This window comes from Chenopodium album, chromosome 27, assembly GCF_948465745.1.
Source record: "Chenopodium album chromosome 27, dcCheAlbu1.1, whole genome shotgun sequence".
NCBI lineage: Eukaryota > Viridiplantae > Streptophyta > Magnoliopsida > Caryophyllales > Amaranthaceae > Chenopodium > Chenopodium album.
The window spans coordinates 1,593,138-1,609,300 of record NC_137860.1 but is presented as its reverse complement, the minus strand read 5'-3'; the positions used below and the strand labels follow the sequence as shown (position 1 = coordinate 1,609,300).

Here is a 16,163-nt window from a genome sequence, read left to right as displayed (position 1 = left end):
ACCCCTCATCAGCATATTGGGGAACCCATAGTACAAAGTAAATATGTTAAATTCGTATAATTTTACACGCGTTTAAAATTATAGGTCATGTATACAACAGATGTATTGTATACAACATGCTTAGTCACCTTTTTATCGTCTCACTTGGACAAGTCATCTAGAAATTAAACTTCACGAGGGACTTTTTGTTTACAATACACCCATTTACTATTGGTTTTGCAAAAGTTACGACAATGTCACTGGCAATTACAGGAAGTTAAAGCAAATTTACCTTAAGCAAAGTACGTAGTATAATAGTATAATACAGCTCCAACTTCTAGACTTAAACTTAAGGTAGAAGCACCTCAACTTAGAGTTCAAAACGTGGTAACTACTGAGTACTGACTACAGTATACTATTTTGCCCAAGCGAGCAAGAGGCATATGGCAGCTTGCCTATTGTGACCAGAGGTGAGAAAGAGCCTTTCCATTTTTGCATGCCGCAACACACTCAACCACATATTCTCTGAGCTTCTTCTGGACTTCTTCCATTGGCAAGCAGGCATCAACCATCTGTTATCATTCAGAATCGTATGAAAATCTAGATGACAGTATTACGGAATTTGATGAAACAGCAACTATCTCACAGAAACTAGTTAGAAAACGTAATTGACAAAATAAAATGAACACTCATACAAGAAGAAAGTTTTGGAAAGATATAGAAAGAAGAGGAAGCTGCTAAACATTTTAACAATTATTTTCTGACGAGAATTACTTCCAGAAAACTATGTTTGAAAGAAAATGGAACATGTTTAAGTAAAAGAAAATTAAAATAACCTGCACTACATAATATTGCAGGCATCGCTATGCAAGAAAAAGTCACCACTGTCAAAACTATTTAACCTTACAGCCTTACCAAAACGGCAAAAATAAAAATTGCAAGCTACAAGTTTTTAGGGAATTATGAATAGAAAATTACCTTCCATGAGGCATCATGAAGAGCCTGGTATTTTTCTCTGACCTTCCCTTGAAAATCAAGACGCTCGTATCTTTCATCACCATAACCACCTCTTTCTGCAGCTTTCTGCATTTATAAAAAAGATATTAGGGTATGCTTTGATCTGAATTTTTAAGATTTGGTGGAATATGACTTGCATTTACAGATGCAACAACAAGATGCGCCTTGATTTTTTTTCAAATATTAATTAGTTGTAAATTTTATAACCTTCTTCCAATTAATGAAATAATGACCATGATAAAGATGAAAAGTAATAGAGCAGTAAAGCAATTGGCATACTTATTCAATTTAGTGCATCAAAATTGTACAGTCTGATGCAAGCTATGAAAAAAAACTAAGATTTGGTTTAACAGCCATGTCTCAGATCTTACCAAATAAATGGTACGCCCCCATAAATTCTTATTTGTGAAACTAAAGGCAAATTTCCTATCATGCCTATTCAACAACCAATGTTTTTGCAATAATATCTGAATTCCAAAGCTTGTTTTTTGAATGAAGGTATACCTCTGGTGATATATCAAGGTATAAGACCATGTCTGGAGCCAGCAATCCCACCTCTGGTGCCTGCACAAAGAGAATCATGATCATATTGCGACTAAATAGAGATATGCCTGAGTGAACTGGTCGATTACTAAGAGTTGGAATCTTCAAAGCAAGTTGTCAACATACGTCACACTCACTCGAAGATGGGTTTTCAACAACAGTGTAATTACTGTATATTATTTCCTTATATCAGCCATTCTCTCTTTACATAATGCTTCACAGAATGCCATTGTTACCAAACCAAAACAATTAAACAATACTTTTAATCCTTACACTTTCACAATTCATGGGATTATGAAAAGTCAGTAACCAATTTTATAGAACATTCAACAGTCACTTAAACAGAGATTGCGGTGACAACATTTTACCTTACACCAATCAAAATCAAGGCCTTTGGCAGAAGAGAAAGCCACACCGGAGTATGAATAACGATCTATAATGAGGGTAGTCCCAGATTTCAACTTTTCTTCCATCATGGATCTGTAATTGTAGATGACAAAGTCAACTTTACTAAACAAGCATATCACCAAAAAACAGATTCATGAAGAAGTAAAGTTTACAACTTTCTGAACTCCTGTCCCAATATACTTGTATATATTTCAAAATCTCAGGGGAATAAAGACAGTTTTTTAAAAGTATTCTATCATAATTCCAATTATAATCTTCCGAGTGTAATATAACCGAGAACGAATTACCCAAATTAACCAACAAAGCATCAACATAGAAAGGAATTAGATTCAGCTAAACATAACATCAAACACATGGTATGCAACTCACAATTATATATAAAAAACAATCATAAAAAGAATAAAGAAGCAACCTTTTCTCCCAACGATTAGCACTGAACAAAAGATGAATAGTATGATCATCCAAATTAGATTGATTAGAAAGATAAGCAGAAATCATCTGCCCAACAGCGGTATTTCGATCCGGAAACCGCCATAACTCAGCAGAACACCCAATACTTTGCAAATGAGAGAGAAGCTCACTACACTGAGAGCTCTTTCCACTTCGATCTAACCCTTCTAATACAACCAAAGCACCTCTTGATTGTAAATTGGGGTTTAAAGCAGAAACTTCAACTTTCTTGGAAGAATCATTCACCATTTTTGTAGCAAAAATTGAGCAATTCAACTGAAATTTAACACTGTTATAACGAATCGATGGTCGTCCTGCAATTGCCTGCTGCCTGAAACAGCTGAAATTATTCAAGAGAGAAATTGAATTTAAAAATTAGGGTTAGGGTTTGAAAAAAATACCCAATTGAGGAAAACAAAATTAGAATTGGGATGCAATAAAAAAGAGAACTGACATTAATAAAGGCTTCAAATTTGGAAAAGTTCGCAGCATCTGATGATTGATTGTTGTTCAGCGCCAAAACAATCTTCAATTTTGTAACTCCGAATATTTTGAAACGAATTAAAATAAAAATTTTAAATTTTGGGCGGGAACAATGTTCAAGGACTCTGTTAGACAGTTATCATTTGGACGCGCCTTTTTTTGGGGGGGTATATGATACTGTATGAGTGTATTCCCATACATTATGTAATACGAGTATGTATTATACCGTACTTTTAAATACTTTCTTTGTTTTATTATACTACCTCCGTTACATATTATTTGCAACGAGTTGACGTAAAGTAGAGAGAAAAGGTGTTTAATCGTTGCAAATAATATGTAACAGAGGTAGTAGTTTTATGTGCTAGTGATTTGATTGTCGTCTTAGGAAACAAAATTCAAATGGAAAAGTTTTTAAAGAGAGGGATTGATGAAAATAAAGACTCTTTATGGCTGTTGTTTGTAATTTTCAAGAAAGTTGTTTTAGGCCTATAAAGAAAATTAAGTTTGATTCTAGTATCGTGTGTACAAATAAAGTTACCAAGATCAACCCATGCTTATAACGTTATAAGGACTTTTGAATTTCACATAACAGGAAATCATATCTGCGTAAAAATCCTCCATAGCCTAGAAGATGATTTAATAATAATAGAAAAAAAAAATGAGTTATATAAAAACTTTATAACTAGTTTTAGCAAGATAAGTCGAAGGTTTATATAGACACAAAACAAGTTTAATATAGAAACATACTTTTTATGGAATGAAGCCGTATATAAACAACTTTTATATAGACAAACCTTTTAAAAACGTAGAAAACTACTCCGTATTATGTAACTGTTAGAAAAGATTAAAAATGCTAACCATTATTGGATTTTAATGGAGTGATGATTGAGACTACACTTAATAGAAAGGAGCTGTTCGATCTCTTGCAACAACAATTAGGAGAGGACTGAAATTTAACCACCTAGAACTGATTCTAAATTCGAATTGGCCTAAAGGGTGAACCGGGAACAACAAAAAAAAAAATTACTCGTAAAACCTTTAAAACTTTAAGATAAGACAAATGAGAACACGCCTAGCTAAAAGTTGGAACGAACTAGGAAGAAAGAAGAAAGATTGAAATAGGAAAATCAAATGGATGAATTATTGATTGAATGGTAATAGTGCATCAGTCAACCCATTGAAATGTCCAAGTCAACGACCCACCTTCATCAATTATTTAACTCATTCACTATACCATATCAAATCATTATCATCATCTAACTGCAAGCTCTCATCTTTACTGTAAGCTCTTTCTCTCTCTCTCTTTTTCTCATCATTAGTTGTTTTATTTTATTTTTATTTTTATTTTTATTTTTTTGCAGCACATTAATGGGTTTTATTGCTAATTTAGCAGAATAAATCTAGTTTTGCTGATTTTATACTAAGTTACAATTTACCCTTCTGATTTAATTGCTCAATTATATCTCATCAAATCCCATTTCTTCAAATGTTAAGAATTACAAGTATTGATCATTAATTTATCATGGATTCATGGATATGTTGTGTTATTTTCTGCTTTCCTCTCTGTGTGGGTTTAATTTGTGATTTTTTTTTTTTTTAACCAATTGCACATATGTTGGGCTATGTTACTTAGATTCTTCATTTCACCTCAAGTAGTACCCATGTCGGATCTTCAACACTACGACATGGGTATGGACAGCTAGTCGGGCGCTTTAGTCTTTAAACATAGGTATTTCCCCCAAAACTAATCGAGTTTGACACTTGGACATAAATCCATATAGCCTCCATTTTGTACATCTAAAGGTCATACATTGAGCAATTGAACAATAATAAAAAGTACACACGGGTGCATGATAGATTTTGCAACATACCCATCTCTTATACTAGTACCCAAGTCCAATCAAGTGTATAACTGTATAGCTTCTAATGAGCTATTGAACTACAAAAAAAAAATGTACACTCGGAAGCATGATAATTTTGCAACTTGCTTCATATCCGTGTCTTGTACTAGTACCCGAATCCAAGTAACATAATCCGCATATGGGAACACTGAACTGTTTTTCTTTTCTTTCCCCTTTCCGGGGCTCTTTTTTTCATCTTTGCATAGAAGATCATATGATCAATTGGAATTCTTATTCTATGAAGTTGTAGGATGATCTTTTATGTCAACTTTTCTCTTTTCATTTGTGTCTCACAAGCTCAAATGCCATTGTTTTTTAATCAGGAGAGAAGCGAAATATGGTGGATGCAGTTGTCAGTGTATGTTTGGAAAGACTCTTCAAAGTCCTTATCAAGGAAGGTAATGTTCTACTCGGTTACAGGGACCAATTTCAGAAGGTACAAAGTGATCTCCAGTACATGAAAGACTTCTTCAAGGATGCAGAGAGGCTCAAAAGGAAAGACAAGGTTCTGAAACACACTCTAGCTGATTTGCGAGAGCTGGTCTATGAATTTGAAGACATACTTGCAGATTGCCAGCTTTTATCGGATAGCTCAGGAAAACTTCTTCATGGATTTTCTCCTATAAAGGTTCCATCCAAATACCAAATGGGAAAGAGGCTGGGGGAAATTAGTGAAAAAATTACTAGCACCAGAAATAATATCTCAGCTTATTTGGGGCCGCTTTCTCAGTCTCTTCATGGTAATGCACAAGAAGATGGACCACCGAGATGGAGTTCTCCCATCTATGATCATACTCAGGTGGTTGGATTAGAAGGCGATACAAGAAAACTCAAAGATTGGTTATTTCAGGTCGATAGCAGTGGCATACTATCCATTGGAGTTGTAGGTATGGGGGGATTGGGGAAAACCACTGTTGCTCAGACAGTATTTAATGAGAAAGAAGTTGAGCTTCATTTTGAGAAGAGAATTTGGGTCTCTGTATCACAGAAGTTTACTGAAGACCAGATCATGAGGAGCATCTTGAGAAACCTCGGTGATGTTAATGTTGGGGATGATCGAGGTGACTTACTAAAGAGGATAAACCAATACCTTTTAGGGAAAAGGTTTCTGATTGTGTTGGATGATGTTTGGAGTGAGGATACTTCATGGTGGCTGAGGATTTTGGCAGGGTTACCAAAAGGAAGTGGGGGCTGTATTATTGTGACTACTAGAATCGAGAAAGTTGCAAGAAAAATGGGAGTGCAGGAAGCAAGAATCCATCAACCCAAAGTCCTCAGTGAGGGCCACAGCTGGTCACTCTTCTGCAATGTGGCATTTGCAGAACATCACGGTACTTGTACGTCGACTGAGCTTGAATGTGTTGGAAAGGAGATTGTTTCTAAATGCAAAGGCCTTCCACTAGCAATCAAGGCAGTTGGAGGAATGATGCTTTGTAAGCCACCATATTATCATGAGTGGAGGAGGATTGCTGATCACTTCCGGGAGGAATTGACTGATCTTGAAGACAACTCTGTTATGGCTTCGTTGCAATGTAGCTATGATGAGCTCCCATCTTACTTGAAGTCCTGCATACTCTCCCTGTCCATATATCCTGAGGACTGTGAAATAAGTAAAGATCAGTTAGTCCGATGGTGGATTGGTGAGGGGTTTGTGCCTGTGAGAAATGGTAGGCTAGCGACTGAAGCTAGTGAAGATTGCTTCTCTGGCTTAACAAATAGATGCTTGGTTGAAGTAGTTGAGTGGGAATACAATGGGAAGATATCCACATGTAAAGTTCATGATATGGTCCGAGATCTGGTAATCCAGATTGCAAAGGATGAATCTTTTTCAGGATTAAGTGCTGCTCATCGTCGCCATCTGGGACTTACCACTGACATCAAGGAAAAGGAAATGGTAACGAGCAAAAAATTGCGGGCATTAATATCCACCTCCAAAAGTGGTGAAGTGAACAAAATTGCTTCATGTGTTGGGAGCAAGTTCTGTGATTTTAGGTATCTGCGAGTGTTGGATTTGTCGAAATCTATCTTTGAAGTGTCTCTTGCTTCCCTACTTGACAAGATTGGAAACCTAAAGCACTTGACATGCTTTAACTTAAACAATACCCACCCATTGACTCAAGTTCCTCAAACATTAGAGAAAGTCCATAATCTTCAGATATTGGATTTAAGTTACTGTCAAAGTCTAAGATCTCTTCCTCTTTTTGTCATGACTTTCGAGAACTTACTGGTGCTGGATGTAAGTCATTGTGGGTCCCTAGAATTTCTGCCAAGAGGCTTGGAGAAGCTTTCAAATCTTCAAGTTCTGTTAGGATTTAAGCCAGCTAGGGTGGAAGGCGGAGGTTCCAGATTCTCTGAGTTAAGAAGCTTAAGTCAGCTAAGGATACTGGAACTGCAACTGACTCGAGCTGATGAAATTGATGATGGTGAGACTGATGCCTTGACTGGATTAAAAGAGATGCAGATTTTGACAATAAGTTGTTTCAACAGTTTTGAGAGTGATAAACTCATATCAAAACTTGAGAAAATTTGCCCACCAATGCAGCTACATGAGCTGTCTCTTAAATTTTACCCAGGAAAAATCAGCCCACATTGGCTTAACCCGGCTTCTCTGCCTATGTTACGGTATCTTTCAATGTGTGGAGGGAACCTAGCACAGTTGAACAAAAGTTTCTGGGGAAATGATGAGACTACTTGGAAAATCAAGGGCTTGAAGTTGGATTCACTCTCTCATTTGAATTTGAAGTGGGAGATGATTCAGAGAGTGATGCCATCCTTGAGCACCGTGCATGCTTGTTGGTCTCCCGAATTGATATCTTTCCCAATAGAGGGAGTTGGTTTCAGAGGCGGTGTTTGGAAGCAGGATCGGAATAGCTAAATCAAATCAAGAGAAAAACAGAAAAAGATGTTCTTAATTGCCAGGTATAGAACATTGAAGCTATATATCTTATTATCTTTGAGCTTTTCTGGTGAAATATCATACTATGTCAATTTTTTTTTCTCTTTGATGCATTTCCATCTTATAAACATAATTCTTCTATTCATGATTGTTTAAAATTGAATTACAGAACGGGATTTCTTCCTCGTTGGGTTTTTGTTGTAATTGTATGCCAGAGTGTATTCATCTATGTTAAACATGTTTACAGTAAATTATGGCTTTATCATACAAAGTGTGCGCCTTTAATCTATACGCGTCTTGTAGCTTCTTTATAAAATAGTTTCAGTAAGACTGCATAAAGTTGATTCATTACCCTGCATGAACTATGAAGCATTAAAGCAATAAATACTGGAGCTCAAAACAGTATATTATGTGCTTCTGCTTAATTGATTAGCTTTGCAAATTTTGTTTAATGATTGCCTCCTAAGATGGATAGTTTCCAGCATATTCATGCCACATATTAAGACAGCGCGTTCACAGGGAATCAGGGAATTCTAGTAGAAATGACACAGACGTATTTTTAAACTGATAGCTAAACTGTATCGAATAGACTAGCAGGAAAAACTCGAAAACAACAGAAAAACACACACCCTCTGATTTATCTGACCTCTATTGCGTAGAGTTTAGACAGCAAAAGAAAAAAAGAACTGCAAAATCCTACTAAGCTTTTCTCCCTTCTGTATTCATAGTTCTGTGGGAGGCTTCAGCCTGGCTAGCCTCTTAATTCTGTCGTTGTCATTATTTTCCAACACTCCCTGAAAAAAGAGAAGGCAAATTACTTGCTGACATTAGTAATCGTATGAAAATTCCATTTTGAACCCGTCTGAACCCAAATCTTACAGCAACATTAAGGAAAGAGCCAAACACACACATAGCACCATAGTAGTGCCCGATTGCATTGGCTTGCGAATTAAGTGAAAGGAAAGTAAAAGTTATGTTTGCTTCAAAGGAATCACATGAATACTACCTTCCAGAAGATCTCATCAAGGTACAAACATATTCTTCCATACTTGTCCAAAAAACGGCTCTCAGATGGAGGTTTTCCACAGGCATCCTTGATAGATGTTGTAATAGCACGGATAACTTCGGACACTTCAGAGAAGAAGTTAGCTTTTAGAATGAATGCAGGTTGACTGTAATCTCTAACCACATACATGTATATTTTACAAAGACAGTAGGAAGCTTGGCTCGGTGAATGCTTACGTGTAAGTTCATCATATTCGTCCTTGCCAACAGCGTAAATGCTCACATCTCCGAACAATGTGTAAACAATATACACTGATCTGAAAATAGGCAGAAAGATACAGATGATGAGGAAAATTTGACTTGTAACAACAATTACTGCATAACCCTTTACAAGTGCTTAAGTGAGCATAAGTCAAAACCAAATTATTAATGCATGAAAGACTAAATTATCAAAACAGTACTTGAAATCATAAGAAGATACACGTTAAACAATAATTAAGTATCGAAAATCTAGTGAACATTAAGATTTAATGAAGATTTTTCGAGCAATGTCGAAAATACAAACTTGTGGTGTGCAATGAAATGTTCTTCATGTTTGGCACCCTTAAGGTTAGTTTGGCCAAGCTTGGTTAAGAAAGAACGCCAATGCAACCGTTCCTCTGATGGCACCCCATTGAATCTATCAATACAGAAATTTGTGCGTAAATTAGCATTTCAAATCTTAAAACAACTTATTACTACATTAATCCAGAATTAATAGTCACGATGCTAATAGTGTAATGTCATTGATAGCGTAATTTGATTTAGTAATGTGACAATTGAATAATTCCGGATGCAACAGGGAATCATATTATGCATTGATGCAATTAGATATGCAGACAAATTTTATGAAAAAAATAGTAATTTGAATTTAAAACATTGAATTTATAGAGGGAGGTAAAAAAGAGTACCTTTCAACTAAGATGTTGGCTTGAGGGTTTGTGATTAACACGGCAAGAATCATTTTTGTTATTCTGATCTTCTATTCAAATATCAAAATTCCTTCTTTCCCTGAGTTTAATGTTTCTTTATTTTTATTTTTTTTATTATTTTTATTTTATTTTTATTTTATTTTTTTTGGTTTTTTTTGGGGAGTCAAGAAATCAGAACAGTTTCCAGAATTTGTGGCAACAATTTCTGCATAAAATATATTTATTTAATTTTTATGTGGGCAAAATTTATTGTCGAATTAAATGGTTCTTTTTTATCAAACAAAAAAAAAAAAGCAAATAAATTCTTGTACAATACTTGTAGTATGTTTCTTCTGTTTCTTAGATATGTAATCTCAAAGAAAAGAAGTCATAAAATTAGTGTAGATTGAATTTTTAGATGAAATCCAATTTTCTTTGTCATTTTTATTACAAATTGAGCACTATAGTTGGTTCTACAGCTGCAACTTGTGAGTCTGTAACAAGCTAAGCACCTGCGCCTACACGTCTCTTGAAAGTTTTCACCATCTGGCTTACAAAATGAACCTTGATGGATCCACTTGAAAGCTGAAACAATCATCCTCAACAGGGGTTGCTCTTAGAGACTAACTTCGGTTTATCTGCTAAATAAAAGAATCCGCGATCCTACAATGGTCTCTGGTTGGCAATTTGACATCAAATGAAATTTGACATCAATTTTCTGCATATTGCTAATACAGTACAAACAACATAGTACACAGATGTATTATGAGCAGAATTCCAAGAGAATCTTTTATAATTGATGTTATTACAATTCTTGTTCTGCATTCTAAAGCAGTGAAGTTGCATAATGAGGTAGCCGCGAGGACTAAGAAATATACATTCCCTACAACACTATACAGACATGAATACAAATTCAAAAATAGCTGCAGTCGACAAGACAACAACTTCAGGTTTGCTAAACAGATGTATCTTCCTGCTCTCAAAAACACAAAAAAACAGATGTCTCTTCCTCACTTTTACAGGATCTCACTCTAACTAACTGAGAGGGAGTGAAACAGACTGGTTGACAGCTTGACAGTATCCAGGTTCCAGGACATCAAGCTTTGATCTTCAGGGGGGAAGCTTTCTACAGCAGACCTAATAGTAGGATCATAAAAACTGATTAATTTCTAACTTAGGATCTTGTCAAATCTGTTCAGTGAATAAACAGTAACAACCATACAAAATTTGAGTGGATATTGAAAATTGAAATGAAATAAGAGCATATGAGAAGTTACATTATAAAATGAAGCAATAGCAATAATAAATAAAATTCTAAGAGTATATATGAGTATCAATCTTCATATATCATTATAAAAAAAAAAAAAAAAGAATTACCAGCTGCTTTTCCAGTTTCTTTTGTATTTCCTATAGTGCTGCAACCCACACTAGACTGCTTGCAATTGACAATATTCAATTATTCATCCATTTTTCATAAACTCTGTAGCGCAGACCAAGATTAATCATCGCCTTTCTCAATTACTCTTCTTGTCTTTAGAATTTGCAGTAGCAAAGTCAAACACGAACGCGTGGATGGAAAATTAGCACATGAACTGCAAAAATTCACAACTTAAACATTAACTCTTGCCATAATTTAATTAAAAAGACACACTTTAACAAACAGTCACAAGGATATAGATTATGGTAATTATAGATATGAAGGATATGAAACTTACCTGACAGAACAGCCAGCAGAAGGATCTCAATAAAAGGTCATCCACATTGACAATCTCAATAATATATCACTAATGGAGCATAATATATACCATTTCAAGATCCTAACATATGTTAAACACCGCAAAAATACTTGAAAATCCCTTTGGTATAAGCAAGTGATGACTGAACGCCAAAACTGTAGCTCGAATCCTGCAGAACACAAAACATAGAAGAATAAGGCATGAGCAAGAAGACATCCAAAACCACCAAGTTAATGGAGTTGAACATGAAAGACAAATACATGGACAAAAGAACATCCAACCATACAACTGGTATAGATTTAATATTTAACAAATGATGCCGGCCCTATTGGTGAGCCTTTACGACCTCATCAATTCATTGCCTTCATTGTACTCTTGTTACTTCCTTGGGAGAGGATAGTGTGATCTAAGCTCCTTAATACTCAAGCAGAATTTATGCATGTATTGATATAATCTACCTCTAAACAAAATGTTCAAAAACAACCAAAAGGAAATCCATGAACCAAAAGATGTACATGCCAGATCCTTTATCCATTGGCTCATGATAAAAAAAAAAATGTGCACATGACCTCAGCTGGGCTTGCTGGCTAAAATGTACATCCCAAGAGTCATGTAAAACATGCAAATCCAGAGTGCTACATATAGAATCTTTTATGGATTGCTCAAATACCACAACAGTCAATTCTCGTGGATGCAAATTCTAGTCCACAAGTTTTTTCAAGAGGCGCCATATATCACACTAAATCATGTTCAAATGACCTAATCAGTCATTCAAGTACACTAGCACAGTTATAGAGATGCAATCAAGCAATCTGTAGAGTCTAAACATCTAACAAATTAATCGTTCCTTTCCCAACAAAATTCCCAACCAGGAATAGCAGAGTCTGATTTTCTAAATGAGAGTTCCAACCACTCAGCTGTTTTTCAAGAAACCCCAAAATAAGAACTGCAGCAGCTACTAAGTATAATACATATACATTTACAGAATCAAACAATACATTCTTGACTCAGTAACTTTCTTAGACTATCTTGTGTGAAATCTAGTTAGAAAAATCACAACTATGAAGCACCAGAAGGGACCTCAGTTACGGACTTCCAGGCAGAGAATAATAGAGAAAAAAAGACAGGTTAGAAAACAAAAATATGAAAAAGAGAGCAGCAGACCTCATTGATGATGAATTTCTTTAGAGTGGATAATCAGTACTATTTCACACTCAGCAAGCTCAGCTATTCAATCCCAGAGTCTTCCTACTCTTTCTTTAAGACTAAATTTCTTCTTCATCACAGGGGCCACTTCTGCTACAGTGTCATTTTGACTTCTTATTTTGCTGAGCTCATAGTCAAGTGTGTTTTTATCAGTTATATCATCAGTCTTCTTCTCCACTTCTCCTGCCTTTCTTAGCAAGGGACCCAATAACAAATCAAGCATGTCTCGGCCAGGTTCACGAGTAGTACTCGGATAAATAAAGCTTCCTTCACTGGATAAAGGCTTGGTCACAGGAGAGCCTGAAGAAAGTGGCTGATTGGTAACCATCTCAACTTCTGCGTTCGACATGAGATTATTCTTCTCCAAAACTATCTCAGAACCAGATGTAATTTGAGGTTTGGTCTCTGGTGCAGATTCCATCTTTTTTGACTTATGACACTCCATCTTATCAGCCTTTAAATACTGCAAATACATGATAAAAATAATAAGCACAAATCTAAATAATAAGAAGTGAACCACAAGAACATATGACAAAACTCCAAGATCTTGCCCGCACCAGAGAGAGAAAAAGAGGGAGGAGGGAATCAAATGTAAGCAACCAAGTAACTGCCCAAGCAGAAAGCGTTTAGTATTGTAAATAAATAGTTAATAAGAACTATTCCAGTGCTGTTGAAAGTATTAGTCGATGATTAATGTAGATTTTAGTATACTAACAGGTAACATCTAGTATATAAAATGTATAATTATATATGGTACAAAATCTTAAGGAGGCAATACCTCTTCAGCAATGCTTACTAGATCTTCCACCGTAAGCTCATCTTCACTTGGACTAGATTCTGCTGTTCCATTTTGAACTTCTGTCGAATTTTTTAAGCGCTTCTTCCTGGGAACATTTTCTCGAGCTCTTTTTCTCACTTCACCATCAACTTTTTTCTCCATATCACTTTCAAGAAAGTCATCAACTCGATCTTCACTATGCTTAGTTGGCATTCTTTTGCTTCTACTTTCTCTACATGGTTTAAGCGAACATGGTTCATCTTCATGAAATTTTTCTTCATGGCCTTCGTCGTGCTTGTTTAACTTTCTTTTTCTTGTTCTTGTTTCACTTTTTTTTAGCAAATTCAATTCATCCTCAATCAATGGGACCCCTGCGTCGTTCTTTTTTACCTTAAATTTCTTCTGGGGCTCGACAGCTTTGGTATGAGGTTTTTCAGAACCTTCTATGTTTTCTTTGTTTGTCTCTGAAATACTTGCTTGCTCAGTAGCAGTAGTTCTCATCATCCATGACGGCAACTGTCGTTTTCCTCCACCATCCATGTTTGAAGAAGAATTTTCAGTCCGAAATAAAGTTCTACACAGGCAAGAAATTAAACATTTTAACCAACTTAATGGGATTGCAATTTTACAATTGACCTTACTGAGAATTCTGAATAGATTATAATGCACTTATAATTTTTTCCCTCTTTGACATGATGAGGGAAAGTAACAGCATACTTTAATCTTTTATAAAGACGTCAAATGAGGCTTTGCCTGAGATCAGTTAGTAGCTACTATTACATGAACAATTTTCCCTCTTTCTTCAAAAGGAAACCTGATCCTTACACATCTAAAACTGATGCATCTATCCAATCCTCTACCCACCTCACCTCACCTCACCCACCCCAACTCCAACCCTGCGCGCACAATTTTTATGATACAAAAAATGTTCATAAATAATATTTACCCATGAACCCAATTAGGCAATTAGGAGCAGAGGTAATTTCCTCAGATGTATACTAACCCGAAAAAAAATCCACTATTTAACCCTTCACAAAAACTAGGGTCAAAGCATCTGTCCAATGATCACTGAAACCTAAGGCAAAGAAGTCATAAGAGCTTTAAGAATCCTATCAAGACAATCCATAAACTTGCTAGTTTCATTCATCAAATTTCTCTCACATTCCACATAAAGTCATGATATAAGCCATTGAAACTTCCTGATTTTGGATACAATTATTTCATATTTTTTTCATGATACAACTATACAAAAACAAAGCCATTTTCCTGAATTTTATAAAAGCATTTGATTATGCAAAACCAAAACTAAAGATTCACAAAGGCCGGAACAAAACTTAAAAATTCAATCCCAATTACAAGAAAGCTGAAACTACAAAAGAATCAAATCAATCCCAGTTGAATTACCAACATAGAACTTACAAGAAAACTAAAATTTAAGCCTAAATTTGAAATTTAAAAGAGAAAATGACTATTACCCAATCAATATATAACCAATTATTATAAAATTTTAACTGAATATATAACCCTAATAAGAAAACGGAAAAGGGGCCAACTTTGTCATAAAAATTCTGCAAAAGAAACCCTAATTTGTTTCCCAATTGGCAATTAGGGAAAAATTAATAAATGACCATTGATGAAATTCAAGAATTACAATGACGAAGAATTAGTGTTACCTGATTTAACCGTCAAATGTGTAGAATGTTTAGGTGTTTTCTTCACTGTTGAGGAAGATCACAGCCCTTTCGTGAGTTCATGAGTCATGGCATTTCCAACCATTTTTTAAAATTTCAAATTACAATATTCGTATATTTCAATTTAATTTGATACTATGATCTATTTTCTTCTTTTTTTTTTTTTTTTTTTTTTTTTTTTTGAAACAATCTATTTTCTTTCTTAAAAAAAAGGATTATGATTTTTTTTTTTTTTTTGAAGCAAAAAAAGGATTATGATCTTGTTTCAACTTTAAGTTTATTTATTTTTGGAAAATTTGTCAGAAACAACCTTTTAAAGTGTCCATTTTATTTAAAACAACCTTTTAAATTTTTTTTTACAATTTCAGACCACATTATAAATTTTTTTTATCAAAGACAACCAAATGCTACTTTCTGGCGTTTGACTCTATTTGTCCCGATGTTAACCACTAGTGTGCAACGCACATGAACTCGTATATTGCTTAATACACCAATTTTCACTCCAATTCACTCGTACTAAAAGAGGGATGAAAGAGAAGCAGAAGTTTTAATAGGAGTTAATTGGAGGAAAAAAGGGGTATATTAAGCAATGTAGGAGGTCACGTGACTCGCACACTCGTGGTCAACATCGGCAAAAATTGAGTCAACGCCGGAAAGTAACATTTGGTTGTCTTTGATAAAAAAAATTTATAATGTGGTCTTAAATTGCAAAAAAAAATTTAAAAGGTTGTTTTAAATAAAGTGGACACTTTAAAAGGTTGTTTTTGACAAATTTTCCTTTATTTTTTATTTAAACTAGGTTAGATCGCGTGTCATACACGATAATTTCAATATTTATCATTAGTTTTATACAATTATTTTACTATAAAAAATTATATCAAATCGCAAAATAGGATGAAAGTTCTGTAATTACAATTTTTTTGAATCTTTAAAGAAAACAGAGGAAGAAATGCATGCACGACTAATAAAAATAACCATGGATTACATTACAAAGTTATAGATAATATTACATTATTGTATTATATGATTTTGTTCCCGTCATAAAATAAATAAATATATAAATCTTTGTTGAATGTGTAAAAATGAATGTACTTGCCAAATAGAAAAGAAGTATTATTGT

General features: G+C 34.7%; 3 protein-coding genes and 1 pseudogene across 5 annotated transcripts; 1 reads left to right on the top strand and 3 right to left on the bottom strand.

Annotated features, from left to right (window-relative positions):
• Window positions 1-186: 186 nt before the first annotated feature.
• LOC145621211 (thymidylate kinase-like) lies at window positions 187-2,964 on the bottom strand. The gene is made up of 6 exons (XM_081675952.1): window positions 2,852-2,964; window positions 2,360-2,737; window positions 1,908-2,019; window positions 1,501-1,560; window positions 958-1,062; window positions 187-551 (listed from the first exon to the last, which is right to left on the bottom strand). Exons 1-6 carry the CDS (start codon window positions 2,887-2,889, stop codon window positions 435-437), a joined length of 810 nt encoding a protein of 269 aa, XP_081532078.1. The 5' UTR covers window positions 2,890-2,964; the 3' UTR covers window positions 187-434.
• A 1,039-nt stretch (window positions 2,965-4,003) lies between these two features.
• Window positions 4,004-7,966, top strand: LOC145621304 (disease resistance RPP13-like protein 4 pseudogene; annotated as a pseudogene). 2 transcript variants are annotated; one of them, XR_014108379.1, is made up of 2 exons: window positions 4,004-4,161; window positions 5,105-7,966. The product of XR_014108379.1 is annotated as a disease resistance RPP13-like protein 4 pseudogene, transcript variant X1 (transcript). The 2 variants fall into 2 exon arrangements; XR_014108380.1 differs by lacking the exon at window positions 4,004-4,161 and adding an exon at window positions 4,262-4,609.
• Window positions 7,967-8,399: 433 nt separating this feature from the next.
• LOC145621591 (uncharacterized) lies at window positions 8,400-9,685 on the bottom strand. The gene is made up of 5 exons (XM_081676313.1): window positions 9,633-9,685; window positions 9,248-9,361; window positions 8,920-8,999; window positions 8,684-8,808; window positions 8,400-8,471 (listed from the first exon to the last, which is right to left on the bottom strand). The coding sequence occupies exons 1-5, from the start codon at window positions 9,683-9,685 to the stop codon at window positions 8,400-8,402; spliced, it is 444 nt and encodes a 147-aa protein (XP_081532439.1).
• A 752-nt stretch (window positions 9,686-10,437) lies between these two features.
• LOC145621333 (uncharacterized) lies at window positions 10,438-15,190 on the bottom strand. Its single transcript, XM_081676073.1, has 6 exons — window positions 15,026-15,190; window positions 13,353-13,926; window positions 12,533-13,037; window positions 11,348-11,537; window positions 11,010-11,224; window positions 10,438-10,769 (listed from the first exon to the last, which is right to left on the bottom strand). The coding sequence occupies exons 2-3, from the start codon at window positions 13,890-13,892 to the stop codon at window positions 12,600-12,602; spliced, it is 978 nt and encodes a 325-aa protein (XP_081532199.1). The 5' UTR covers window positions 13,893-13,926; window positions 15,026-15,190; the 3' UTR covers window positions 10,438-10,769; window positions 11,010-11,224; window positions 11,348-11,537; window positions 12,533-12,599.
• Between the last annotated feature and the right edge of the window lie 973 nt (window positions 15,191-16,163).

Bases quoted from the DNA above. Each gene is read 5' to 3' on its own strand.
- LOC145621211 (XM_081675952.1), bottom strand. From the start codon at position 2,889: ATGCTGCGAACTTTTCCAAATTTGAAGCCTTTATTAAT. The intron at 2,738-2,851 runs GTCAGTTCTCTT...GAATAATTTCAG, and splicing joins AATTTGAAGCCTTTATTAAT to CTGTTTCAGGCAGCAGGCAA. The intron at 2,020-2,359 runs GTTGCTTCTTTA...CTACAATTACAG, and splicing joins GCTAATCGTTGGGAGAAAAG to ATCCATGATGGAAGAAAAGT.
- LOC145621591 (XM_081676313.1), bottom strand. From the start codon at position 9,685: ATGATTCTTGCCGTGTTAATCACAAACCCTCAAGCCAACATCTTAGTT. The intron at 9,362-9,632 runs GTACTCTTTTTT...CTGTATTGATAG, and splicing joins GCCAACATCTTAGTTGAAAG to ATTCAATGGGGTGCCATCAG. The intron at 8,472-8,683 runs GTAGTATTCATG...CTCTTTTTTCAG, and splicing joins TTGATGAGATCTTCTGGAAG to GGAGTGTTGGAAAATAATGA.
- LOC145621333 (XM_081676073.1), bottom strand. From the start codon at position 13,892: ATGGATGGTGGAGGAAAACGACAGTTGCCGTCATGGATGATGAGAACT. The intron at 13,038-13,352 runs GTATTGCCTCCT...ATGTATTTGCAG, and splicing joins TAGTAAGCATTGCTGAAGAG to TATTTAAAGGCTGATAAGAT.